This window comes from Bicyclus anynana, chromosome 19 (genome assembly GCF_947172395.1).
Source record: "Bicyclus anynana chromosome 19, ilBicAnyn1.1, whole genome shotgun sequence".
NCBI classification, from domain to species: Eukaryota; Metazoa; Arthropoda; class Insecta; order Lepidoptera; family Nymphalidae; genus Bicyclus; species Bicyclus anynana.
The window spans coordinates 2,765,004-2,792,718 of record NC_069101.1 but is presented as its reverse complement, the minus strand read 5'-3'; the positions used below and the strand labels follow the sequence as shown (position 1 = coordinate 2,792,718).

At 36.3% G+C, this 27,715-nt stretch overlaps 1 protein-coding gene across 1 annotated transcript; it reads right to left on the bottom strand.

The window, feature by feature from the left end:
* Nucleotides 1-123: 123 nt before the first annotated feature.
* On the bottom strand, nucleotides 124-27,715 carry LOC112055221 (transcription factor ATOH8). The gene is made up of 2 exons (XM_024095242.2): nucleotides 27,410-27,715; nucleotides 124-1,213 (listed from the first exon to the last, which is right to left on the bottom strand). Exons 1-2 carry the CDS (start codon nucleotides 27,465-27,467, stop codon nucleotides 501-503), a joined length of 771 nt encoding a protein of 256 aa, XP_023951010.2. The 5' UTR covers nucleotides 27,468-27,715; the 3' UTR covers nucleotides 124-500.

The following is a 27,715-nucleotide window of genomic DNA, read 5'->3' as shown; positions in this document are numbered from 1 at the left end:
TGGGAATGGGTAAATGATAAACTAAACTATTATAGTCTATAGATTGTCTTTGAATGGTTTTGTCTTTAATTTCAAAACGGAACGATTGTCGCTAGGAACACGTTACAGGTTTAAAAACAAAAGTTTTGAGAAAAATATACCCGATCTCCGAAGTAAGATAAAAAGGTACAATATTTTTGTATAGGGCTGTTATTTATTAAATTTATTCACATTTTAAACATTTGGTGCAAAATAGGTAGTAACTGTCATACAGAATAAGAAGTCTAGATAAATATCAATACGTGTCAGTCGAATGAGATTCAAGCCCAATATATCAGAATTTAAAAAGGAACAACATTTATCTTTTCTTAATCTACCGCAGTTTTCAAGTAAATATTTTTCAACAACCAATTATTAGGTATATAGCTAATTATTGTCGTTTTTGTACTCCATGACTTCGAAGGCTTCAAAGGACGGTATAAATTCAAGGAACCATTGTTGAAGTCCTACGCGATTTTCGTTCAAGGCTCGTCTTTCTTTTTCCTGAGTTTTCCTTCCGTGTGTATGGTTTGCGTGACTTTTTCCACTGCGTCCGCGAGGTCAGCGTCGGGGTCTGTCGCTGCTGACAAGGCCGCAATGTAGGCGCACGCTATCCGAAGAACGGAAAGTTTGGACAACTTTTGGTTATGGCTATAAGAAGGCACTGCTTTTCTAAGAGTGTCGAAAGCTGCGCTTATTGTATGAACTCTTGTTCTCTCTCTCGCGTTGGCTTCTATCCTCCTTTCTCTTGTCATGTTTTTGTAATTCCTCTGCTCTCGCGGTTTGTTTTTCTCCGTAAACGAATCGGTTACTCCTGGATGCGGTGGAACTCTAGGCGGGCCTGTGGTCTCTGGCATTGGGATAAGAGTTGGGGTTGGAGGCGGAGGTGGTTCTAAAGGCCTCCGCCTTTGCCTCAGCAGACTAGTTTCGCTTTTCTTCACTAAAGATAAGGGTTCATTTTGGGGTTCCTCGGCGAATGACCAAGGTCTGAATCTCGGCGCTTCGCATATGTCTTCTGTGGAGTCGAGGCGGATACGTTTCTTTGGCGGCTGGCGGGTGGGGGAGTGGACCCGTTTGACTCGTGACTCGGTCTCGGTGAGTCTGACTCCGGAGTCGTCGGAGTGGGCGGGGCCGGAACACGAGTCGTCATCTTCGCCGCCCGACACGAAGCCCGCGTCTCGTTCTAGGATACGATCTGTAACAAGAGAGATACTGTTATAATTTATTTGCATTTATTGAATGTATTATTTTTTATTATGTTATTAATTTTTAGAGGTGAAGGAAAATATCGTGATGTAACCTGCAGTTCTGCATACCAGAGATTTTTCTTTTTTCTCTGCATGTGAAGTCTGCCAATCCGCATTGGGCCAGCGTGGTGGACTATTGGCCTAATCCCTCTCACTCTGAGAGGAGACTCGAGCTCTGCAGTGAACCGAATATGGATTGAAACCGAATTGAATGTAACACATAGACTTGAATGGTTATACAATGACTTTTATCGTAATTGATTTACTTAAAAATATACGAGGATGTATTTTTAAATTAGTGACTAAGGCACGTTTAAATCCCTCATTTAAATTATTTATGTTACTTATCACTTGTCGCCCTTACTTTAATATTTGACTTGAGAGAGAATAAAGCCACTTCGACATGTTTTAGATAACTATCGCAGAGGAAAAAAACCATCCACGTACCATTTATATAATAAAAACGGCAAAAAATCGCTTTTTTTTATTAATTTAAAAGAATATTTGCCATATCTTTTTTTATTAATATGACCAATATTCCCATTCCCCTCAAACTAACCGGGAAAGACTGTATTAAGAGTGGGCACGACAATAGTCCAACGGGGCGGAGATCGAACCACCACCCCTCGGTGATGAGTCCGACTGCTAATACCGTTAAGCTATTGAGGACGAAACTTACCAGACACTGGGTTGTCACATTTTCACGTGCCAAAAGTTCAAATTTAAGCGTGGAGGCTATATATTTGTTAATCACAGCCGAAAACGTGATCAATAAAAAGGCAATTATGTATATTGTTTGAATAATTAATTCGTTACCCCGCGGTGTACGAAATATGAGCGAGATAATCGAAAAAACCCCAACACTTAATTTTATGATTGCATAAGTTATTTGAAAGTTGTTTTGTGGTTGATGCGAGGAAAAATTCCTACTTGGTTATATTCGTGGATGTGCGATGGCCACACATTACTCATTGTAAAGGCTGAAGCTATGTCAGCCTAATGCTCCTTCCTTATTAAAATACAGTAGCAGGGCCGCTTCACCATACAGAAAGAAGGCTTGAGAAAGAAAAATTGCAGTGATAACAGTATCCTTATAAATAGTTCAGTAAAAAAGTTTTGTTTTTCTTAGATTAAAATTATACCCAAAATGTTAAAAATAATCTAGAAACTAGATTATTTCCTAAAAAAAATCTATAAAATTTATATAACCCGCACTATTATTACAAATCTTTTGACACCTCATTCAGTAAAATCACTTCAGAAGTTTACGCGCTACGGTGGAATATACACGTATACATAGACTGCCAAAATCTTCCTTCTGGATTCGCTGTAGTCGGGTAAAAAAAGGAATTAACGCTATTGTAAACAGTGTAATACCTAATTTCAGAGGACAGAAGCGACAATTGTGTAAATTTTGGAAGGTAAAAGGTTGCTTGCAGAGGAAAACAAAAAACAAAAAAACTACGCTTTATACTAGGAAGGATTGAAGCCCTTGAAACCTGCTACCTTCCAAACACTATCACAGATCAAACTCCATAATCGGCTACCGTACCGAAGTATATCTGACCATCACAGGCCCTCGCTACAAAATGTATCAGATCCGATATCACTCGATAACACCTATTAAATTACACAAAGGCGCTTATAAGTTGGTATTCCGGTTTGAAGCCTGCATGGTGACAGGAACTATAATATCGAAAAAAGCTTTGCGGTTGGTTCAGTATTTTTTCACACTTAAAATTATAACTGGTCAAGTGTGATCGAGCTTAGAACGAAGTTGGTAATATCTATTACATGAGATTCCAGTCTTGAAATGATGCACCTACCTACATTTTAATTGATTTAAGACATTTCTGTTTAGTAATGTTTGTTCCAATACAAGGGTGGTTTAAAAACCATACCTTCTAATATTATAAATGCGAAAGTAAGTCTGTCTATCTGTTATCTTTTCAGGACGGGAACGGGTCGCCATCCCGTTCGCCCTATGTTTTGTACAAATGTACAATTACATATGTATTTTGTATGAATGGATATATTATATAATAACTTGTCAAAGCCTTCTACTTAATGTAACATGTGATGTGGTTAAACATATGCGTCCACTGATCGGACAAATCCGTTTGATGCGATGCGTCCGATACGTACGATGCAGATAATATGTGGATGCCTACCATAAAAAGGCGAATGTCATTGATTTTCTAACAGACGTAGTCGCGGAATCAGAGTGGAAATTTGAAATAATCGAAACAAACTGTTTAATATTTTACCGGTAATATGTATACCAATATGTTAAAAGTTACCTATCTAAAAAAAAAATTGAATTCGCGTCCGATAGTTAAAGTTTTAGCCGCTCAACAAAAAACATTAGAAACTTGCATCCCAAGTGAAGTACAGTTATAATTTTACCATAACCACCTACCTATTGCCATTAAAGGTATTGCTCATTAGTCAGCAGTTGGTATTAATTCAATTATTCAATATATCTCGGAGCATGGGAACCAGCTAGCGCCGGCGCCTGCGCGTGACGTCACACACTACGCCTGTGTGCGTGTGAATGTGTGTGACTGTCAATGTGTGCCGCGGAATGCTAACTTCGCCAACAGGATATTGCAATATAAGTTGAGTTAAACTTATATGATTTAAAGTTTGTAATAATATTTTTCTTATTAATTTATTTTATAAGTACCTAGTACTGTTATTTTTTTAACAATTTTTGTAAAATACAAAACAATATTATTATTTTTTTGATACACCAAGCAACCGGTGGTCAGCTACCCTATTATAAATCATTTAACATAGTTAGATCAGAGTTAGTTGGGATCAGAAAAACGAAAAAACGACGAAAAATAATAAGTCACAATTGTTATTTGTAACCCTGGAGGGCTCCAGAGTGGGGAAAAATCACTTTATTTTTTTTCTCTACATGTTAGCCCTTGACTACAATCTCGCCAGGTAAGTGATGATGCAATCTAAGATATAAGCGGGCTAACTTGTTAGGCGTAGGATGAAATCCACACTCCTTTTGGTTTCTACACTTGTACCGGAACGCTAAATCTTTGTCGGTAGGGTGGTAACTAGCCACGGCCGAAGCCTCCAACCAGCCAAACTCCTTCTGTACAGTTCTGGATTAGCGTATAAGCTATTGAAGCAATTGCTTAGGTCATCGCGTTTAGAAAAGCACAAGAGACAACCGAGCAACACAAATGGTTTTTCATATGGGTCTATGTTCTTATGTGAACTGTCACTTAAGAACATAGACCCATAGGGGAAGATTGCTTAGGGCATTAAGTTTCCTGAATACGGTACTGCTTCTGTATCCTATCCTTGATCCAATAGTCAAGCTTCTTGAGGTGTTTTTTGAAGTTTTTAGTAGTCTTATGTTTTCAGGATATCATGTTCTTTGCATGCCCCTGCTAAAGTACACGACGTTTCCACGTTCCGCGTGCTATCATCGGATTCGTCCTTTACATAATTCATCGGCGATAAATCTGTAGATGTGTAATCTCGTGTGCACTGGCATTGTGCCGCTGTATCGCTGTCCGCTGCGAACTGGTTCTATGGCGCCCATATGGTCGACGCATCGACGTTAGGCTCTGACCACACACCTTTGATAAACCAATACCAAAGATATTGCTTGATTGGTCAAGGGTCGGAAACAGAGAGGGCTATATTCCTTTTCTTTTTCTAAGTTTACAATACAATTTCTATCCGTTTATACATAAAGCCCGAGCTGGAGTAACATACAAACCAAGCAATAAAGATATTTTTCTGCATATACCAATCTGTTTCGTCTGTCCCGTCGTAACAAAAGAGAGCGATATGTATGCTATCTCTATAATTGCTATCTATACGACGAGAAGGAGAGTGGTATGTATAATATCTTACTAATTAATTATTATTATGAGTTTGTTGTGGGCTCTTCTCGGACCAAGACGCATTTGGAAGCCTCGTAACTTTAATTTCAAGTTTTCGACTATTATTACCACCATTAGATTAAATAAAATTATGACATAATCCTGACTTTTAAAAAGTGCTTGTAAACTAAGCCTTCAATTAGGCTTACTTTACAAATGAATTTTGAATTTTTTGAATTTTTTGAATTTTTATCACGATATCTTTTGAAACGCATTAAGCCTGCTGGTCAGAAATGGCATAGGTGACAGGACCGTTGGTTGCGGTAGTTTATGAAATGTTCCCGTGGCTCAGTCATCAGGCGGCGAGTCGGAACACCGTGGGGTTTTAGTCGGTTGAAGTCCGACATAACCTTCTTGCCTCCCCGTGGCGAAAAGGTATCCATGAGGATTTCCCCACGTTAAAAAAAAAAAAAAAAAGGTGACAGGACCGTTGTGTTTGGAAGTCCCTAAGTCCTGAAATTGGACGTACACCGGCTTTAGTCCATGATCTGTGCATCTATGAGTATGAGTGGCATCGTGGTTCATAAATGTATGGACCGATTTTGGAGCGGGTTGAAATAGAAATAGCTGTTAGATTATAATCTCGTGTGCAGTGGGATTGTGCCGCGGTATCGCTTCGAACTGGTTTGATGGCGCCCATATGGTCGAGGCGTCTTTGTAAGGCTCTGACCACATAATATACTTCGAACATAAAAATAAAATTAAAAGTTAAACAATTATGACCAACACCTTAAGAAGGTTTTGCTTGGATCAAGGGTCCCTTAAAATGCCCCGAATAAAGAGGTTCCTCACTGTGGAACCCTGTCCCCGGTTAATTGAGCACTCAAAGGTCTCGTTAGCCGAGGAGGGGATCTTTTTAATTATTTTTAAATATTTGTATTACATGTACAAACATTAAAGATAATAAAATTTCAAGATAATATCATTAAAATATTAAGTATACTTCACTTGATAAACTTCTAAGTGAAATAAATCGTTTAACAATTTACTGAAACTTAGAAACTCTAAAGGACCGGAGAAAACGAATAGTGTAGTCCGAGCCTAACTTGTAATATAATTTTACTTCTAGAACAAGAGTTGTCCGCATTCCTTCGCTTTTTGTTGCCATAGAGATAATTGGTTTATAATAATTTAGGTATAATAAATAATAATACATCGTGTTTTTTTTTGCAAGATTATTTGTTGTTTTCGTAGAACTTAATAATAATTATATTTTGAGTCAGGAGAGGTTTTTAGATGGCAGGAGGCTCAGAATTATTAAGAAATATCCTAATACAAATTATCACTTACATAATACAAATACTAGAATAGGTACTGTGGCATGTCCTCGGAGCCGTGATAGCCCAGTGGATATGACCTCTGCCCCCGATTCCGGAGGGTGTGGGTTCGAATCCAGTCCGGGGCATGCACCTCCAACTTTTCAGTTACGTGCATTTTATGAAAGTAAATAATCACGTGTCTCAAACACGGTGAAGGAAAAACATCGCGAGGAAACCTGCATACTGACTAATTGGCCTAACCCCTCTCATTCTGAGAGGAGATTCGAGCTCAGCAGTGAGCCGAATATAGGTTGATTATGAATGGATGTCCTCAAAGATTCGGAATGATGCATCTTAAAAATAATAATTAATAGACTGCACTTTAAAATAATTCCACACATAAAGCATTTCCGGTCAATTCATATAAACACAAAACTCCATTAACTGCTATCGGAAACGAAAAATAAGTTTTATATAAAAATATCCTTACTATACTTCCGGTTGCATGTTTTTCCTTGATTCAATAACAAAACGTACGCACTTACCTACTTTTTGTTTTTTTTTTATAAATATATAGTATGAAATAAATATATAATAATATAAATATAAATATGGAAAGTAAGTAGGTATATGATATAATATAGCAAATATAGGATAGCAAGGTCAATAAGCCAAATCCTTCAAAGTAATTTCAAAACACTTTTAAATATCAACTTTTAAGGATATTCTTTGTTTTATTTAAAAACTTTCTTATTGCTTTCTTATTTTGTTTGTTGACCTTTAGAAATGCTTGTAAATTTGTAAAACTATACAGCTAATGAACCTCGTGATAGCCCAGTGGATATGACCTCTGCCTCCGATTCCGGATGGTGTAAGTTCGAATCCGGTCCAGGGCATGCACCTCCAACTTTTCAGTTGTGTGCATTTTAAGAAATTAAATATCACGTGTCTCAATCGGTGAAGGAAAACATCGTGAGAAAACCTGCATACCAGAGAATTTTCTTAATTCTCTGCGTGTGTGAAGTATGCCAATCCGCATTGGGCCAGCGTAGTGGACTATTGGCCTAATCCCTCTCATTCTGAGAGGAGACTCGAGCTGAGCAGTGAGCCAAATATGGGTTGATGACGACGAATGAACCTCGGAGGATAATCTTGACTACTGATCTTAATAAAAATATAACGCGGATATGAGTGAAAAAAAAAATTAAAATTAATTGGAAATATACATTTTACTAATTAATTAGATAATTATGAAAATTATCGAGAGAAATCGTGCGATAAATACAGTCTGGTAATAGTGGAGCTACCGGAATTGGTTTATGGCGCATAATCGAGCTAACGTGGCGCCGCGAAGGCGTTCCGTTTGGACAAGACAAATAGAAGCCTGGAAAGTTAGTGCCAAGCCATATTAGGCATTAACACAATAGTATAAGAACGTGTAAATGTTTTAGAGATATAAAAAAATACTTTGCCGTCTTCGCTTATGCCACGGACAACATAGATCTAGAAACTAATAGACAAACTCTCTATGACATTCAAATTATTATAACACTCGTATTGGCATTTTAGGTCATTCGTAAAACTGCTTGATAAGTTACGACAAATTTCATTTAAGACTCCAGAACAAGGCGTTCTCTTATAAAAAAAAAAATTCACAACCGTAGCTTATCTGGGTTAAGTAAGTTTAACGCAAAATTACCCAAAAAAATGTAATTGATATTTATGTCGATTTTAATTAAATTTATTATTTTTGGAAAGTAAATTGAACATTAGTAGTTTGAAAAATACCACATTGCTTACTTTCTAACTCGATTTTTTAATTTAAATTACTTAAATAAAATATTTTAGTAAGTAAAATAAAATGTAAAACGTTAATGTTACAAAATAATTAGAATTTTAATTTAAAATTGTATCATTCTAATTAGCAAATGAAAAAAAAAAACAAGCAAACAGGTGCGATATCACGCGATCTGTTTCTATATCTATGGTATGTAGCGTACCTTCTCACACTACAGGTGGTTTTTTTAAAGATAGAACGTTGTTCAGACGGCCCCGCCTACGTTTGATTGAGGTTTTAATTGCTTCGTGGCATTATATATAGAATTCCTCTGATGGACGCTATGAGAATGATTGTTACTTGAAAAACCACTCAACGACATCTGCATTCCTGGTACATTGAAATGACCTTGTGATAATGAAATGTTATAGTGTTGATAAGAGATTAGTTATTCTTAATTAATTATTCTCGTCTTAATTGATAAGTGTTAACTGCTGAAACGGTTTTTTTAGGTTCTTCTCTCTACACTTTTGTGTTTTTAGTAAAATGGTACTTTGCTCTTTTTTGTACTTTTACTAACTGTAACTGTTCCTGGAATTGGGAAATTGATCGTGTTCCAACTGCGTGCTTCGGATAGCATGGTCATACTATACTATATTCATATGTACATAATATGTATTAGCATCTGATATCGATATATAGAGTCAATTTATTGACCAGAGTGGTGTATAAAACAAAAGTTAATTGCTTCATAAATCTCATATAAAACAACCTACCTTAATAAAGCGTAGTTCTCAAAAGGACTAAAAGGCTAGATCCCCAGCTGTAATAAAAAAAAAAAACTAAAACCTACAAGATAATATTCCCGAACCAAAAAACTCTAAAGCAAGCAAAGGATTCAAAGGAGCCGGCTATGGACCCTTCTATAGTCCTGAATGGTGTCGATCTCACCACTAGATAAAACAGGTCTTGAGAGGTGATACCGATCTGGCGCCAAATTTCACAGAAACAAAAGGCGCCCTTAAAAAAATATATAGCCTTTTCAAACACGTTCTGTGTTCTATTCGCTTTTTTTTCTTTTTTTTTTAAGCCTCGAGCACGGGTCAAGTGTTACTTTTTTGAAAAAAGAATCTTTGCTCTGTATAGGGTACAGTGAACTGTTTATTATTTTTTGGTAGGCCATAAGAGCGTTACTTTGCTACATTTTATTTGAATGTAGGATTCTATATTCAAATAAAATGTAGAATACAAACACGGAATTAGAATTAGTTTTAAGCGTTTTGTATGTTCTGTGAATAGAAAAACAGCAATAATTTCCAGCATAAAAATTAAGTAGCAAAAATATGTTCATCATCATGTTTTTATTAATATGAGTAATATATTTTGATGAACAACGATCATGTCCAAAACAGTCAAAACAATCAAAATCAGTTCCTTGTTAGCGAGTACTAAGTAAGTAAATTAAACGTAAGGCATGTCGACGATTAAATTGTTATTTTTAAGAGGCAGTAAGGTAACCTCTACGTAAAGACAAAAAGTTTATAATACATTACCGTAAAAAAAAAACAATATTTACGCAACCAAAAGCTCATCATCCAATTTACCGCTACCGCCATTTGCAAAGGAATATTTTCGTGAGATTTAAAATTTAAACATGGAACTGTCAAAACGTAGTGATGTACAAATGATTGCCGCAGTAATTACGAGACTGTACCAAGTACCGCGGCGGTTCGTACCGAAAGAAATGAGAATATGATGACTACCAGTGTTATTATGGAAATTACTTATGCTGACCGCACATCGGTGACAATTTTAAGGCACCGAAAATTTGCGCTAATATTTATCTTAAAGCTTTATTACATATCATAATTCCATATTTATTTGTTCTTGCCGCTTTTAATTGTGTGAAAACGTCATTAAATGCCTATTTTATGACTTAATAAAGGACCAAGGTTACAGTCACCAAGCTGCTCCTGTTAATGTTTCGAATCTGTAACAATCACTGTCAGATAATAGCCGGGATCGAATTCTTTTACAAGGGGCGGAAAACGGACACCAGTCACCACAAACTACAGATGGCTACTGAGAATTTTTCTGAAAGAAAGAAAAGCTCAATATTGCATATACCGAGCACACGAACCTCATGACCGGAAACTTAACTAACCTTAGCAGTTACTTAAACCTACCGGGCATTAAAAAAAACGTCACTTCAACGTAGTCGTATCCTTATTACCAACAGTTATTTTCTCTCAGTTTACTATTATATTTGTAAGTTTTGGATGTGTGTCAATGTGCGGTCCGAATTGCAATGTGCGGTCAGCCTTACAGTTTAAACTAATATGTCGCCTCTGCGGTTAGGTACGAAACTCGAGTACATTCGCACGGTCTCTAAAGCTCTGCCTAATGTATGGGAAGTCGTGATGCTGACTTTCACCGGCCAATGTTTCTGGCGCCAGGCCAGCGGTGCGATATTGTTCAATCAGTCATGATACAATTCATCATGGTTGGTAACTTGTCTCTCTGAAATTGTTTAATCAGTCATGATACAATTCATGTTGGTAGTTCATTGTCTTCTTGACCAAGAACTTGCAAGGGACAAGTAGAGTTTAAAAATAGAGTCTCTGACTTTGTTTTCGGTTTTATTCATAGATTGTTAAGTTTTACTAAATTCAAAAGAAAGCAATGAGAAGAAGATTATAGATGAAAACATTGGGGAGTGACTAATTCGTGATCGGACTTGTATTTTACATACAGTAAAATACAGGTTAATGTACAATTAGATTAACACAATCTTAAAATTTGCCACGACACATCACTCTTCGCTCAATTTAATGAATTATTTGATCGCTCTAATGGTGTAAAAAAAATTAGATGGATGAATGGATGAACTACAACACTAAGCCCATCATAAAAGAAAAGAGAAATTAATATTGTATTAAGTTATAATTTCTGTAAGTCTCAACTCTTTTAGATGACGACTCTTCGACTTATTTTATCCAATTAAAATGGATGAAATAAACATTGTCTTTTTTATCCAAAGTTGCCAACCCTAAGACCGTGTGGGACACTTCGGTGGTACAATATCCCGCAATCCCTAGTCCGGGGTCCGATACGATTAGTCATGTAGCATGCGCGCGCCACCGCGGCGACACCGGGCGCCGAGCGGTCGCCGCCACGATACCCAGGGTTGCCAAACGAATACATACTCAGTGGCATGCAATTCATAGATGCAAAAATACATTGCCTTTTTGCCCAAGGACTCATTTCCAATCTGTTACGGAGAAGGAAGTTTCCATTTTGTATCAATTGTAAAGTTTGTAACTCTAGTTTAAACCATATTCTACGCCACTGTACATACAGTTATAATACGAATGCCTAGACCACAGTCATCGCGATAATGTTCGCGACAGTATTCGCGAAATCGGAGCTGAGTAAAGCATGTGCCAAACTTTAAGTCCAAAGCAAACTTTACATGCTTACTCAGCAAATGTACAAAAGTATAGGACAGAGGCATAATATTTACGCGTGTTGCACTTAAAGTGATTAGAAATTTGGCGCATATTTCGTCGCACAAAGCGCCCAAATTATCCGCAAAAGTATCACACAAAAAAAAATCGTTATTTTTTAAACTTTACTTTTTTGCCGAAATAATTGACAACCCTATCGGTACCGCACCGCTAAAACAATCTCTATATGGAATTGATGGTATTATTCTTTGTTAGCGTCTTACATAAGGAAGCTACCTTTATAAAATTATTCATTAAAACTTTTGTAGTTCTCATTATCTCTTGGACCTTAACTTAACAGAAAAATTAACCTAACCTAACAACTGTATTACTGTGCTGACCTAGAGACCTCTCAAAATACTTTACCATAGGTCTTATTCTTTTCTCTGGAACTCATACTGTGCAAACAAGGACTAAAAATGACATACAGGGTGCTCGGGAGTATTTCCCATAACTCTAGGGTTATATTCTTTAAGGAAAATTAATTAAAAATGTCTAAGGACTTTGTGTTCTACAATGAATATTTTCGAAGTAAAAAATATTTATCCCTTAAATCGCTTCCTTATGACCTAACTTATTCATTCATAAATATCATGAAGTAGCTTGCTAGTGAAGTGGGGAGTACCAGTTGCAATATTTCGTCGATATCTACAGTTTTACCTCTACGATTACGTATTTTAAAATGCAAGGATAGATAAAGGCATGAATCACACGCCTTTATCTATCCTAGTCCTATCCTATCCTTGGATAGTCTGAATTAATTGAATTACTTTGTTGTACAAAGTAATTCAAATACATAAACATGAAAAAAAAAATTTTTGTCGGAATTTTTTTTTTTTCTTTTTTCTCCAACACCCTGTATAGTCTACCTAGTACCTACTCGTCTGAAGCAGGTGTGTTATACTTAGAGACGCTTTGTTGAGGCTACTCCAACGAAACAATAGATATTTTGACTCCAGCTAATGTAGGCATTGCACCCGTGTAATAACAGTGTGTTCTGATAATACCTTTATTTGCTTTGTTTCGAACCAGAACAAATGCCTCCACAAAGGTCGCCAGTGACAGTCAATTATTCTCACGTTTCTGAAAAGCAAACGGCAGAACCTACACGGCATACTATACAAGTCATGTACGCAGTGACCAACACACAATCAATTATAATCGTGGGTGCTACAGAAACGTGAGAATAATTGACCGTTTGTGGCTAGCATACAACTGCGTCAAATAACTAAGATGTTTTAAAGGCAGATGCGTTGTTAGCGCTCCATTTTGGCAACTTATATGACGGGTAATTGCCTGTCACTCACTCAGTGCAGTTGCAGTATGCAGCAAGCAAATCTATATTCATCTTTAAAATATCAAATTAAGAATCATCATGAATAAGAAATAACGAAATAATATATAAACACAAAACTATTGTATTATTATAGTAATCATGACAATTATTAAGCTATTGCATTGCTTTTATCTTTAAGCGCTGCGAGCGAATCAAGAAATTCCGTAACGAAAATAAACCTAACACCCAAGCTGTGCATCAAGTTAGTACATTTCGACGATATCATATCGACATAACTGGACAATTGGTGTGAAATTAAGGAGCAAAGCTTATTAAACCAGAGTTCGATTCCAGGTCCACGTATAGACATTTTTTTTTTCAATTATTTATTTTAAAAAAAGTACTTAATACTGCATAAATAAAATAAATAAATAATTATAATTGCCTGTGTTGATAAAAAATGGTATTCAATAGCTTTACCACAGTGCCACATATATATTTTTTATTTTAAATTATTTAATAAAATGAAGTTTGTAAATGTACCTAATTTCAAAACAAAAACGTCACCTCAGCAACAAGAGGTGTTGCTCCAAATAAAAAAAAAACACCAAAAATATATTCCGACAGCAGTAAAGTTTTTACGCTCATATCAATATACGATGTATTATGGATAAAAACCAACTGGTTGAGCGTGACATATTGCATCTCCGTGACACATTGGCAGTGTCATTTGTTAGTGTCCCTATTTGAATAAAACCTAGGACTTAAAGCATAGACAATAGCAATTTTTGTAGACACATTAGAATATTATGCGTATCTATGGTCGACTCGGAGGATTTGGTCGCAAAAAATCTTGGTAAAAAAACCTATTCATTTTATGGATTTTTCAGCAGCCCAGCTGCACACATATAATTTTGCCGTTTGATTGACAGTTAATAGGATACAAGGAGCCGAATGGACTTGCCTTTTTATGCAACTGGGGGCAAACGTATGGTGATTTTTGTTAGTATTGATTTCTTAAATAAAACACATTAATTTAATACTTGTTTTGTACTGTGACAGCTTATATTGAACTTTTGTATAATACATTTTCCACTGAATTTTTTATTTGCCAACACAAGCTGTCACCTAAAATAAAAAGAAACATGTGTGGTCACCGATCTTTGAAGATAAAGCGGAACAAAAGACATTACTTATATACGCAAAGAATTTTTAGGCTTCCGAACTTACGTACATACCATTGTTATGTCAGCCACCGACGATCAAGTAATTACTATAAGACAGACGATAAAGTGAGATTACCTGATCGTCAGTGGCTGACCCAATTTATTTTAAATGTAAATTTTACTAGACTATGTATATATGTATGTTTCTATATGTCTAGACTCTAACGCTGGCAATTAAAAGTATATTAATACTGCCAATTGAGTAGCATACGGCATGACCTTGTACTGGCGTCCCGGAGTAAATAAATCACATAGGAAAATAAAAAGTCAATTACGCATGCTACTATGTTACAGCTCGGACCAGATGTCGGCGCCAGTGTATTACAACCATCTGGCACGGGAAAATTGTAATTGGAGCTCTGTACATTGCGATTTTTTTATCTGTTGCTTGCAAGCGATACTCTTTTGAGTTTTTTTTTTTAATAAGACGGATGGTTTTTTAAGTAATGGGTATAGCTCATTTTAACTGACAACCAAAATTATAAATATCTTAATACAACGCGTATATTTTTAACACATAATACAATAGAGCAAAAAATCCTTTTAAGCATTACAAAAGTATGTCAAATTCAATTTTCAAGAATTTAAATTTAGCGAGCAACTTAATAAAAGACTAGAGTTGATTAAATTAAAATATTGTCCAAAACATTTTGCGCATTTCGCACAATGAGCTTAAAAATAAAAATACATTTCAATACGCACGTCATAAGTTTTTACAGTTATAATATTACAAACGAAACGAAATATAACAAAAAGATGCAAAAAAGATAATTCAAATTATTATTTAAGTCCAAATGTTTCCCGGATGTTATTCCAAATTCGAACTAGTTAGCGCCAGCGCCATTTGAATCGGGCGGCAATTTATCTTTGGAGAATATTTTATAAGACCTCTACACACATCCCAACTCTACGAAGTTTGTTTTTTTATATCAATAGAATTTTAACATCAATAATGTAGGTAAGAGTTTAGCAATTTTTATACGGAATTAGACTAATTTTCAATCCTATTAAAAATTGTTGCAAATGCAAAAGTTAATAGAAACAATTATATTATACATTCGCTTTTTGTGAGGAAATTCTCGCGAAACCACATGGCTCGGGGAGGAGAGTTATTTTTCACATTTCAATGACCAAAATCTAAAAATTATTTTTACCCATTTAAGTAACTAGGTTCGTCATTTAATCTTTTTCAAATCATAAGCCATGTATTATAGAGATGACTTATATTCCCCTTTCTCACCAATTAAATTTAAAGCCTTTGGAAGAAGTAATTACGACAGTAATAATCAAACTTGCGAGGACTGTAAATAGGACCCATTAACCGTTAGCTTTAGGTGCTTACTATTAATTAAGTAAGTTCGTAAGTTGGAGTATGTGTAGAACTTATTTAGAATTCTTTCGGTACCAGTTGGCAAATTAATGCAAATGGCCCGTACGGCGCGCGTGGAATTTTATAACGTGACCAACTTGTCAACATTTGAAGTAAACAAAATGTTATTGTTGCTTTCTAAAACAATGCTACATTCTTAAACAGCGTATACAAACTAGGGTATATTTTTACAAACAGCTATATTTTTTTATTAGTAATAAAAATCTCTCATTTATTTATTTCTCCTTTTTTTTAATTTTTAACAATGTTATACATAAAATATACAAAACACTATTAAAAACTTATAAAAAAAAATTTCAACCCTCCCGCTGCGGGACTTTTGAGTGCCCAAGCAACCGGTGGTCAGGGCTCCAGACTGAGGAACCTCCTCACAATACGCGCCGTCTCAAGAATCACTTTTTTTATCACAGCCTTTTGTATCCGACTCTTGATCCAACAGTTAAGCGAAAGCTTCTTAAGGTGTTGGTGGAAGCTTTTTAATAGTAATATTAATAGTATTCTTAGTGTACATACCTAATAATTACAATGGTGTATTTTTATAACCTGTTGTCTAATTTTTAACAGATTTCAAAAAAAGGAGGAGTTTATCAATTCGTCGGAATCTTTTTTATAGAAAGGCTATCTCACAAACCGAATATTCTTTGACGATAGGCTTACTACGGTAAGTACTAAGTTTTCAACTAAAATGAGAAAAAAAATAAAGTTTTTTTTTTAATTTTATACACGTTGAGAACTTATACGCATTCAGTAGCGTGCTCTTCATAGATGCAAAAATACACTGCCTACCCTAAGGACTCACAGAACGAACCTAGAATGGGGAAGGTATTTTCTATTTTGTATGTTTTGTACATAATATTATATACCCTAGTTGAAATCCTTGTGCACGCCACTGTACACATTACCTACGGAGACCAAGTATTAAAAGATAAAAAAAACCAAGGGACGACCTAACAAGGCCACACAGTGTCATTCCCCGGGCAACGCGATACGATCAACCGCAGCAATCAACGATGCAACAACGTTGATTAAACTATATTTAACGTCCTATTAAAAGACGCGCAATTTTAGACTAACAAGTGATAGTCAAATAAAATTGTTTTTTTTTTTATTTTGAATTACAGACATAATAAATTAAGAATATTTTTTTACACCTACACACTTGTGTTGTCGCTAACTATGGGCCTTATTAGAAGGCTCAAAGTCACTCAGCGGGCGATGGAGCGAGCTATGCTTGGGGTTTATCTGCGTGATCGAATCAGAAATGAGGAGATCCGCAGACGAACTAAAGTCACTGATATAGCTCAGTCGAGAAGCTGAATTGGCAGGCCACATAGTTCTAAGAGCCGATGGACGTTGGGGTCCCAAGGTGCTGCAATGGCGAACCCGCACCGGAAAGCGCAGTGTTGGTCGAACCCCCACTAGGTGGACCGAAGACATCAAGCGGGTTGCAGGAAGCCGCTGGATGCTGGCGGCTCGAGATCGTTTTGTTTTGTTTGGAAATCCATCCAAGAGGCCTATATCCAGCAGTGGACGTCCATCGACTGACAATGATGATGACGATGACACACTTGTGAATACAATCCTCCGGTAGTTCTTATTTGGTCTGAGTAGGCTAATTTTATTTACAGAATTAGTTACAGAAATTGCTTGCGTTTATTTTCTTTTAACTAAAAAAAGTTATTTACACCAGAGCTTTTTAAAAGAATAAAACTTTTAGATATACTGTTATTTTCAATAATATTTTTTTACAGTGAAAATGTATTTTATTTCACCTATATTCTCGAATTATTATTTACCATTTATTAATATCGGTCCAGCCGCTCTAAAATTATTCACCAATTGAGATTAATGAAACATGAGATAAGTATATTTATATAGCAAAAGATTACAAAATCAGTGAAGCCAGATTCATGAGACTACGTTTTTTTATCTACCTATCTATGGAAGTGGAATTCTTAAGTCTTCCATTAAAAACTTAACACTTTTTGTGCATTGTCAACTTTTTCTATATCCGCGTAAGTTTTTTAGACATGACGGATACAAATAGCGTACGACATAAAATCGTCAAGTGATATTTTTTTTTATTTAACTTTACTTTAACATGTTAGGTAGTTTTGCAACATTATAACATAACAAATTTACAAAAAACTCAAATAAATGTCTGAACATAGAAATATCAAAATAATGAAAATAATAGTTTATGAAATAAAAATAAAAATAACAATATTATAGTTTTCCATAAAATAAATGTTTAATAAAAGAAAAGAATAAATCAATAAAAAAATTAAATATATGGTTAATTCGCTGCTTACATTATTTTGATTTATCCAAATAATCTCAATTCTAGATTTCCTACAATTATTTTTTATTGTTTATAATTTTCTACACTACCTATGGAAACATGCTGTTGCAGAATTGTTTCTTAAAAAAATGTCACGTGACTACGACACGATACGACATATCGTAATCGAATCGTCACGGGATATTAAAAAGAACGTTTTATCTACAGTATGAAGGGAAGGACCTTTGTTTTTGTGTGGCCACCCGCTCGCTTCCTCCCTTTGTCCTTTTCGATGAAATTCGGTCTTCCCGTCACCCCCGCATGCATATGCATGCAGATTTTATAATTCGATTTCCCACCCCAACTTTTTGCGATTGAAAAAAATAGGATGCTACAACATCCTAAGTAATAAATGAATCTTTGTATGTTTGTGTATGAACTGCTTAGTTGGTACCGTGGTTAGTCTACGTGACTTCGGATCACCAGGTTTGTATCCTAGGTTGGACTGGTCTTCATAAAAAAATCATTTGTTTGGAAATTGGTGGTGTTACTGCCCCATCGTGACACATCATCTCATCATCATCATCATCATCATCATCATCATCATCATCATCATCATCATCATCATCATCATCATCATCATCATCATCATCATCATCATCATCATCATCATCATCATCATCATCATCATCATCATCATCAAGATTGCATGCAAAAGATGTGTAGGAAGAATAAAGAAGACCTGGCTACGAAATATAAGGGAGTGGACTGGCATAATGGCAGTCGAAGAACTTTTCCGCCTAGCCATGGACAAGGAAAAGTATAGAATTTTTTATTTTATTTTTTTACATGTTAGCCCTTGACTACAATCTCATCTGATGGTAAGTGATGATGTAATCTAAGATGGTCCTTTCGGTTTCTACACGACATCGTACCGGAACGCTAAATCGCTTTTCGGTACGTCTTTGTCGGTAGAGTGGTAACTAGCCACGGCTGAAACCTCCCACCAGCTAGATCTGGACCAATTAAGCTCTGTCGGCCCAGCCGGGGATTGAACCCAGGACCTCCGTCATTAAATCCACCGCGCATACCACTGTGCCACGGAGGCCGTCAAAGAAAGCTGACAGAAGACCTTCAGTAATGAAGAGGCACTCTAAGAAGAAGTAGTGACACATCATATGGTACTAGTACTCGTAGGTCGTTATAGAATAACACCTTTGGCTTTCATATGGGGAGAGAGACCTGTGATAATGTGATAGTGATGAGTGATAATGATTAGTGTATTTGCGTGTTTGAATGCATTTTCAATTATTAAAAAAACAACTGATCACCTTAATTGCAACAAGATTTCTAACGCTCGCAAGTAGCTGAACATTTTTTTTCATTTATCATTAACAACCCATATTGGGCTCACTGTTCACTACGAGTCTCCTCTCCGAATGAGGGGGGAGTTAGGCTAATAGTTCACCACGCTGGCCCAATGCGGAATGGCAGACTTCACACATTGTAGAAAATTAAAAAAACCGTCATATATGCAAGTTTCCTCACGATGTTTTTAACCTTCACCATTAGAGACACATGATATTTAATTTCCTAAAATACACATAACTGAAAACTTGGAGGTGCATGCCCCAAACTGCATTCGAATCTACGCCCTCCGAATTGAAGGTAGAGGTCATAATCCACTATACTATCACGGCTCCGTTTTCATACTCGTATTTATACTCTACAATAATTGCAAACTCTTACAAGTGTTTAAGTCATAAGTCATAATATGTCATAATTCATTTATTTCAATTAGGCTTAGTCTACAAGCACTTACGAAACGTCAGGTATAAGATAATAAGATAATGGTGATAATAACTAGTCGACAACTTAAAATAAAAGTTACGTTTACTCCGTCTGGTACTAGCCTTATTTTAGTCGGTAATTACAATAAACTGGTAGCAAATTCAGTATCGTCTGTTTACAGTGGAGCTACAGAAATACCAACAAACGCATTGTCGCACCAGATGTGCAGCATTATGACAGCATAAAACAATGTAACACTGCATACATGCGGCGGGCAGATGCATTGACAATCGCTCTGAACATGTGCTGGTCACTGAGACGTTTAGTAATCTCGTCTTTGTTAGAAAACATGTAAACATGGATCTCATTTGATTCCCAAGTCTATCTATTTAGTCTTTTAACAATTTCATGGGAATGAACAGATCTACATACTGAAATGAAAATATACTTTATCTTAATGATTATTTTATACTATACGTCATATATCACGTGCCTATACCGCAAAAAATGATCCGAATTTAGCGACCCTACTGAGCGCATACATGCACAATTTTGTGTGTATTTACATTGTAAAATTTATGTTTTATATAGTTTTACACTTCCTAAACTCACAACTCGACCTGGGTATTTTGTGTTTAAAAAACTTTCGTTGTTTATTAAGTGACTAAATGAAAAAAGGAATTATGCACATTTGTCCGCCTCAGTTTTGATTCGCTAGTACTCTATTTCTATTATAAAATATCGTTACTATATCTATACTAATATTAAAGAGGTAATGTTTGTGGTATTATAGGGAACCGATTTTGATAATTCTTTTACCAATAGAAAGTCTCGTTAACTGTAAGTGTCACAGTCAATTTTATTCCTCTATGTCCCCTATGACCACGTGGCGTCAGCTAGTTTATATTTTTATTCCTAAGCCCAAGGACTAGGCACATATTACATCAGTTTCTGTTATTTAAAGGAATAGTGATAAATTAAATTCATTAATATCCCTTTAATAAGTCTATGACACTGCAAACTGATTAGATTTGATTAATTTCCGTCGTCGTCCGGTCCAAGGGTCATATCCTGTGACTAATAATGACATAATCTTATCACTATCTGTAATATCTTGATAGATATACTTTCTTTTTATCAATGATACAAAAACGTTGTCAAGATAATTTCTAATTCACTTAAAGAAGGTACAAATATGTATTTAAAATAGATTATTTAATGAAATTAAATCATCAATTGACAGCCCATTTGACCGCAATACAGAGCCAGGCCTTCCGTCCGGTTATATTATCCGGAGAGGGGATTTGGAACGTATACCCACCATGCCCACCAATATGTTTCGCTAAATAACTATTATGTTTAATGACCAGGCTTAACATCCTCTCAGCTCTATCAAGGAGACAGTGAAAATCAGGACAATTTAATAGAAATGCAAGAAAAATTGTTTAATTCATGCTAATTAGTTACTAAAAGAAATGAGAACCTCCTCCTTTGAGCAGTGGCGTGCACTTTATACATGCATTAAAGTTCTGCATACCCTAAGAGATGTTTTTCTTAGTGCTTATTCAATGCAGGTTTTCCCAGATTGGTTATTTTTCTTACTTGTGCATACCTTGATCGATAACCCTATGCACGCCACTTCCTTAGAGAAGGCGGTTAAAAATGGCAGCGGCGATAAATAAAAGTCTCAATGGTAAGAGCGGTTGGATTCATCACCGAGAGGTGGTGGTACTCCCAGCACCACTCCTAGCACAGTCTTTCCCGACTAGTTGGAGGGGAATGGAAATATTGGTCATATAAAAAACTAGCTGACGTCGCGCGGTTTCACCCGCGTGGTTCCCGTTCCCGTAGGAATACGGGGATAATAAATAGTTTATAGCCTTCCTCGATAAATGGTCTATCTAACACTGAAAGAATTTTTAAAATCGGACCAGTAGTTCCTGAGATTAGCGCGTTCAATCAATCAAACAAACAAACTCTTCAGCTTTATAATATTAGTATTAGTATAGATATGGCAAATATTCTTTAAAAAAAATAATAATAAGTCAGTGTTTCGCAAAGGCCACGTCTTGGGATACCATTGAAATAACACAAAGCAATACCTACAAAAGAGTTTATAAAAGTTTGCAAGTTGTTTCAAAACGGGAAATCTTAGTAACATTTTCCGCTTTTATCGCTTTTATCGTGCATTTTTACGGGCTGTGTTTTGAAACAGTAACCAAACACGTGATGCAGTCACGTGCCTACGAAATAGCTTGTTTTACTGAACCTTAGCACCTGGACTTAGACTCCAATTATCAATGGTCATGGTCCCACAAAGCTTTGAGAGGATCTGGATGACCTTAGTACCATGCTCAATGACCTCAGCAGAGTTTCCCAACAGGTGGGCCTAAAAATGAACATGGGCAAAACAAAAATAATGTGTAATGCTCATGTATCGCTCCACCCAGTTATAGTTGAGAACGCTGCACTCGAAATTGTAGACGAATACGTATACCTAGGACATATGATCCAGTTAGGTAGGTCCAATTTCGAGAAAGAGGTGAACCGTCGAATCCAACTCGGCTGGGCTGCATTCGGGAAGCTACGCGACATCTTTTCGTCCGAAATTCCTCAGTGCCTGAAGACAAAAGTCTTCGAACAGTGCGTGTTGCCAGTGATGACCTATGGTTCCGAGACTTGGTCGCTAACTATGGGCCTCATAAGAAGGCTTAGAGTCACAAAGCGGGCGATGGAACGAGCTATGTTAGGAGTATCTCTGGGTGACCGAATCAGAAATGAGGAGATCCGCAGAAGAACCAAAGTCACCGACATAGCTCAACGAGTTGCGAAGCTGAAGTGGCAATGGGCGGGGCACATAGTTCGAAGAGCCGATGGACGTTGGGGTCCCAAAGTGCTGGAATGGCGACCCCGCACTAGTAAGCGCAGTGTTGGCCGTCCCCCCACCAGGTCGACCGACGACATCAAGCGAGTCGCAGGGATTCGCTGGATGCAGGCGGCTCAGTATCGTGATGTTTGGAAGTCCCTACAAAAGGCCTATGTCCTGCAGTGGACGTCCATCGGCTGATATGATGATGATGATGATGATGATGATGATGATGATGATGATGATACATAAAAAAAAAACATACATACAGCCGAACGTAGAACCTCCTCCTTTTTGGAAGTCGATTAAAAATGGAACGTTATACCGTCCGTAGTTTATTTTTAAATTTATTAGGCAAGGATTAGTGTTATTTCGGCATTTGTCTCGCTTTGCCGATCATTTCGTTGAATGTAAAAAAACTGCTAAAACATCGCATTTTTTATCGCGATTCTTACAACATTACGCAACTGGGAAATCCCACATTATTTGGATGCCATAAACAAGATCCTGAATGCCTTCGTCTAATATAAACGTAGTCATAAAAACTTTTATCCTATTTTTAATCACACTAATAATATAACGGCCAAATTATGTGTCTGTCTTACTCATTCACGCCATAACTACTGAACCGATTCGGATGAAATTTGGAATAGAAATAGATCAAACCCTGGATTAACACATAAGATTTATTTTGTTATCCCCAAAATATCCGTGTTTTCTAGGATTTATAAAAAACAGCATGTCGCGCGAACGCGTTGTGTAAAACCATTCCGAGACAGTACATACTCGTTTGCCTAATGTTAACCTAATTTACTTGACAAACTCGTAATTAATTAAAAAAATGGAACATTTCATTCGGCATAGGTTCCTTTTCATGAAAGAAGTCCTGCGGCTATTTTAATTATGACATTAACGCCGCGTCTGGGAGACTTCTTTCATGAAAAGGACTATACGATTACAGTGATTATTTTTTCGTTAATTAAACAAAGATCAACAACTTTACAGCCTATGTACCCATTAAAGAGAATTACACAACGTCGACAGATGAAAAATGATGGATTAAACAAATAATCGGCAATAAAAGCGAACGGTTGTCGGGTTGTCGCCACATGTCAAAGCCGTGACGTCAAGCCGTTTGGTCACCAGATGCGGCGCCCAGATGTGGCACACACATAATAGCTGTAATAATGCGCACTGGCTGTCGACTGGTTGACATCTGTATCTGTGTTCGGCTTAATTAAAGGGTGACTCCCGCTAAAAATTGTACTGTCAATTGTTTGGAGAAAAAAAAATTAAATACATAAAGGAGCGCGCAAAGGATCAGTCTGGCTGTTCAACCCGGAAATGTAGCCAGTATTCTTGTTACCATTTATGCTATGTAAGCATTATGTAGAAGTATCTACATAATGTTTACGTAGATTATGTAGAAACTTTAGTTAACTTATCCTCATAGTAAGGATAAGTTAACTAAGTATAAGTTAACTATTGTTTCTGATGGTAATATTTATCAATGAAAAAACGCGTTTGTACTAACACTTGCAATTTGTTTTCTTTACTAGGAAAGAAGTTTAAGTTACAGGTGGCTCAGTATCGTGATGTTTGGAAGGCCCTACAAAAGGCCTATGTCATGCAGTGGACGTCCATCGGCTGATATAATGATGATGATGATTAAATTATATACCTAAGATTAAATGATTCCTTTGCTCATGAATTTCTGTGAATAAAAGCATACGACAACTATAATATCCTAACAAATACAACTTACTTACTTGATTTTTGTGTATGTAAAAGAAATGTTCAAAGTATGTATTTTCATTATATTTAAGAAAGAGAAGTGATAAGGCAGGTTCGCCAAATTGTCTGTCGTTGGTAGGTACCAATGCACGTACTTAGCGGATATTCTACGAAATTCATTGATAAAAATCTTTATCAATAAATTATACCGAATTGCACGGGCCAAACTCTTATTGTCAACGACTTATATTATACCTAGTATACGTCGTTGATTAGTGTGATATTATAATAATAACGGATAGGCACATATTAATCAATAATATACCTAGATGGAGCACGGAACATGACGGTGTCGTAGCCGCTTTTTCGTGTCGGTACGACATGAACCGTCCTATCAGTAATTTTCAATATTATTCAAGAAAAATTACGTCTTATGTTTTTAAATATTTTAAAAACTGTTCACAAAAACTAGAGAAATTAGATGGAGTATTTTTTTAGTGTTAAATTTTGAAATACAAATTATGAAAAAGTTTGTATAAATGGATGTCAAGAAGACGCGTGACGCATTTTTTTATAGGTTTCACCGGCTTAACCACGATGCTTGTATAGACTTTCTCTGTATATCTTTACTCTGTGATAAAATATAGATCATAATGAATACAGATCTTCAATTCAGTTTGTGTTGGTAGACACTATGTAACGGCGATGACTATAGATTTCAACCAACAGACTCTTCAGTTTTTCATAAGTATAGACAGATTATAAGTCATGATAGCCCAGTAGATATGACCTCTGCCTCCGATACCGGAGGGTGTGGGTTCGAATGCCGGTCCGGGGCATGCACCTCCAACTTTTAAGTTGCTAGTATTTTAAGTAATTAAATATCACGTGTTTCAAACGGTGAAGGAAAACATCGTGAGGAAACCTGCATACCAGAGAATTTTCTTAATTCTCTGCGTGTGTGAAGTCTGCCAATCAGCATTGGGCCAGCGTGGTGGACTATTGGCCTAACCCCTCTCATTCTGAAAGGAGACTCGAGCTCAGCAGTGAGCCGAATATGGATTGATAACGACGAGATTATAATAAAAACTTAATAAGACATATCCTAAATAGTCCAATAACCGTTAAAATTCTAATCGATAGCAATTTATTTATCGCCCGCTAAAACAGAAGGGGTGCTACAAAAAATCCAATGCACATGTTACGAGGGTGAACCCCCTAGCGAAACAAGTGTATGTTTCACTACAACTAATTTATTCTTGTTAACCTGTTCACCGTTATGACTCTTATTACGTAAGGCGTAAAGGCGTTTTTGAGATTGACAGTTAATTTGTTTGTTCACATGTCGCGTAGCGGGGGTCGCGGGAGATTTGGAGTCAAGTTTGTTTTTTTATTTATTTTTTAGAACTGACTGTTAGTGTTGCCAACTGTTCCGCAAACATAAACAGTTCCATTTTTGAAATGCATCTTTAGGTTTGCATTTAAAAAATAGAGAAACTAATTTATATTTTTTTAAGTAGGACGGCACTAAAGCCTGAAATTCATCATTATTAGCTTATTTTACGGTCCACTATAAAGCCAGGCCTCCCTCAAGGGAGAGGAGACAGAATATGTAGCTTATACCCACCACGCTGTTCCGGTATGGTTAGGCGGGCTTTGTGTGAAAATTTTCAATTCTTATTGCCATAAGCCCGCCAAACAGTATAAGAGGAGCGTGGCGGGTCTATAAAGGTGGGCATTAACGATCAAACATGTTTGATAAAACTTAACTACCTATAAATAGACGATCGAATTGTTTGACAAAAACGTATGATTCGAGGAAAAGGTAAAAAGGAAAAATTGGAACCCTCATAACTTTAATTTTAAGTTTTCGAATTTAATTACTACCATTAAATCATGACATAACTGGACATTAGTATGGACAATAGTCGGGGCGGGGATCGAACCACCACCTCTGATGTGGTGTGGGTGATGAGTCCGATCGCTTTACCACTGAGCTTTTGAGGTTACTCTAGCAATGACTTGTATAATTTTAATAACACTTCATTACGCTGCTTTGGTACCGGCTTTACTATTTATAGGCGTAGAACAATTTGCTATAATAAATTAATCGGATCCTTTTACAGAGCTCGCTTTATTTACGGATAGCCTAATACGGCACCCGAATTTGTCATTCCGTACGTGAGTTACTAAATCTAAGACTTCCGGCGGTCATAGACAAACGCCCACTAGGAAGGATATTGGTTTATTTGACTGTCACAAATCTCTAATCTATGCTACCTAATTGACATAATTTATTGTTGAAGAAATTTTCTGTCTGCCTGTTTGGCCGGCCTCTGTGGTGCAGTGGATTTACAAGACTGACGTCCTGGGTTCGATATCCGGCTGGGCCGATTGAAATTTTCTTAATTGGTCCAGCAGGGTTATTATGTAACTCGGTGTACCATTCAAGTTATCAGTCACTACATCGTTTTCATCGTATTTTTGTTTTTGTGATTATTTAAAATAGTTATTTCAACGGTCAGGTCATCAGGTGAGAATTGAGATTGTAGTCGAGGGCTTGTAGAGAATAAAAAAAATACCATTTAACGATCACTATTAAATGTTATCACTAACCGAACCGCTAAACATACTCTTCGAAGCACGGAGATATTATGACACCAACAAAATTCCAATTCCGGAATCACAATTTTGAAAATTCCTGGATGTTTATGGAATAAACTTTTTGGAATTGGAAAAGAAAATTTAAAATTAGGAGCTTTTCTTTTGAAAGAAACTTGGTGGGTCTAAGATTCGGACCCTAAAGAGGGTTTACTATTAATGATAACAAAGGACTAAAATTATTGTAACATGCCCAATATTCCAGTTGGTCCCTATTAAATCGAAATAGGTACGGCAATAGTCCAGCGGCTGGCTGGACTATACCACTGACTCTATAGCCTACGGAGCCATTGAACCTTCAAAGCCGATATTTTTAATCACAACTAATTATTACTTTTAATCAAAGTACTTAAACGTAACATCTAATTAATATATTTGTATAAATTTTGTACTGAGGAATGTAATAATGTAATGTAAATTCATTTTAAAACAACATAAAAATAAAATAAAAAAAAATAATCACCTTTAGCATCAGGTACTGCAACATCACCGGAGGCGGAAATAAATGTATTTGTTGACATTTTCCTTCGCTTTCGTTCAAAATCCGATTAACTTAAAACCAATTCTCACTCAATAATAATCATGTGTTCAGACCAAAAATAATCACTTTGCAAACCAACAAATTTATATTGGCATGTTAAAACACAGTTTCATTTATAAAAACAAAACAAAACACTAAATTGTCATTGTATCGTGTTACGTTTACGATGTATGTGCGGAAGGGAGACACAACCGCTCCCTACAGCGTTCAGTGTACAACTGAAACAAA

Excerpts from the sequence above, each read along its gene's own strand:
- LOC112055221 (XM_024095242.2), bottom strand. The coding sequence starts at position 27,467 with ATGTCAACAAATACATTTATTTCCGCCTCCGGTGATGTTGCAGTACCT. Across the intron at positions 1,214-27,409 it reads TGCAGTACCTGATGCTAAAG|ATCGTATCCTAGAACGAGAC; the intron begins GTGATTATTTTT and ends CTCTTGTTACAG.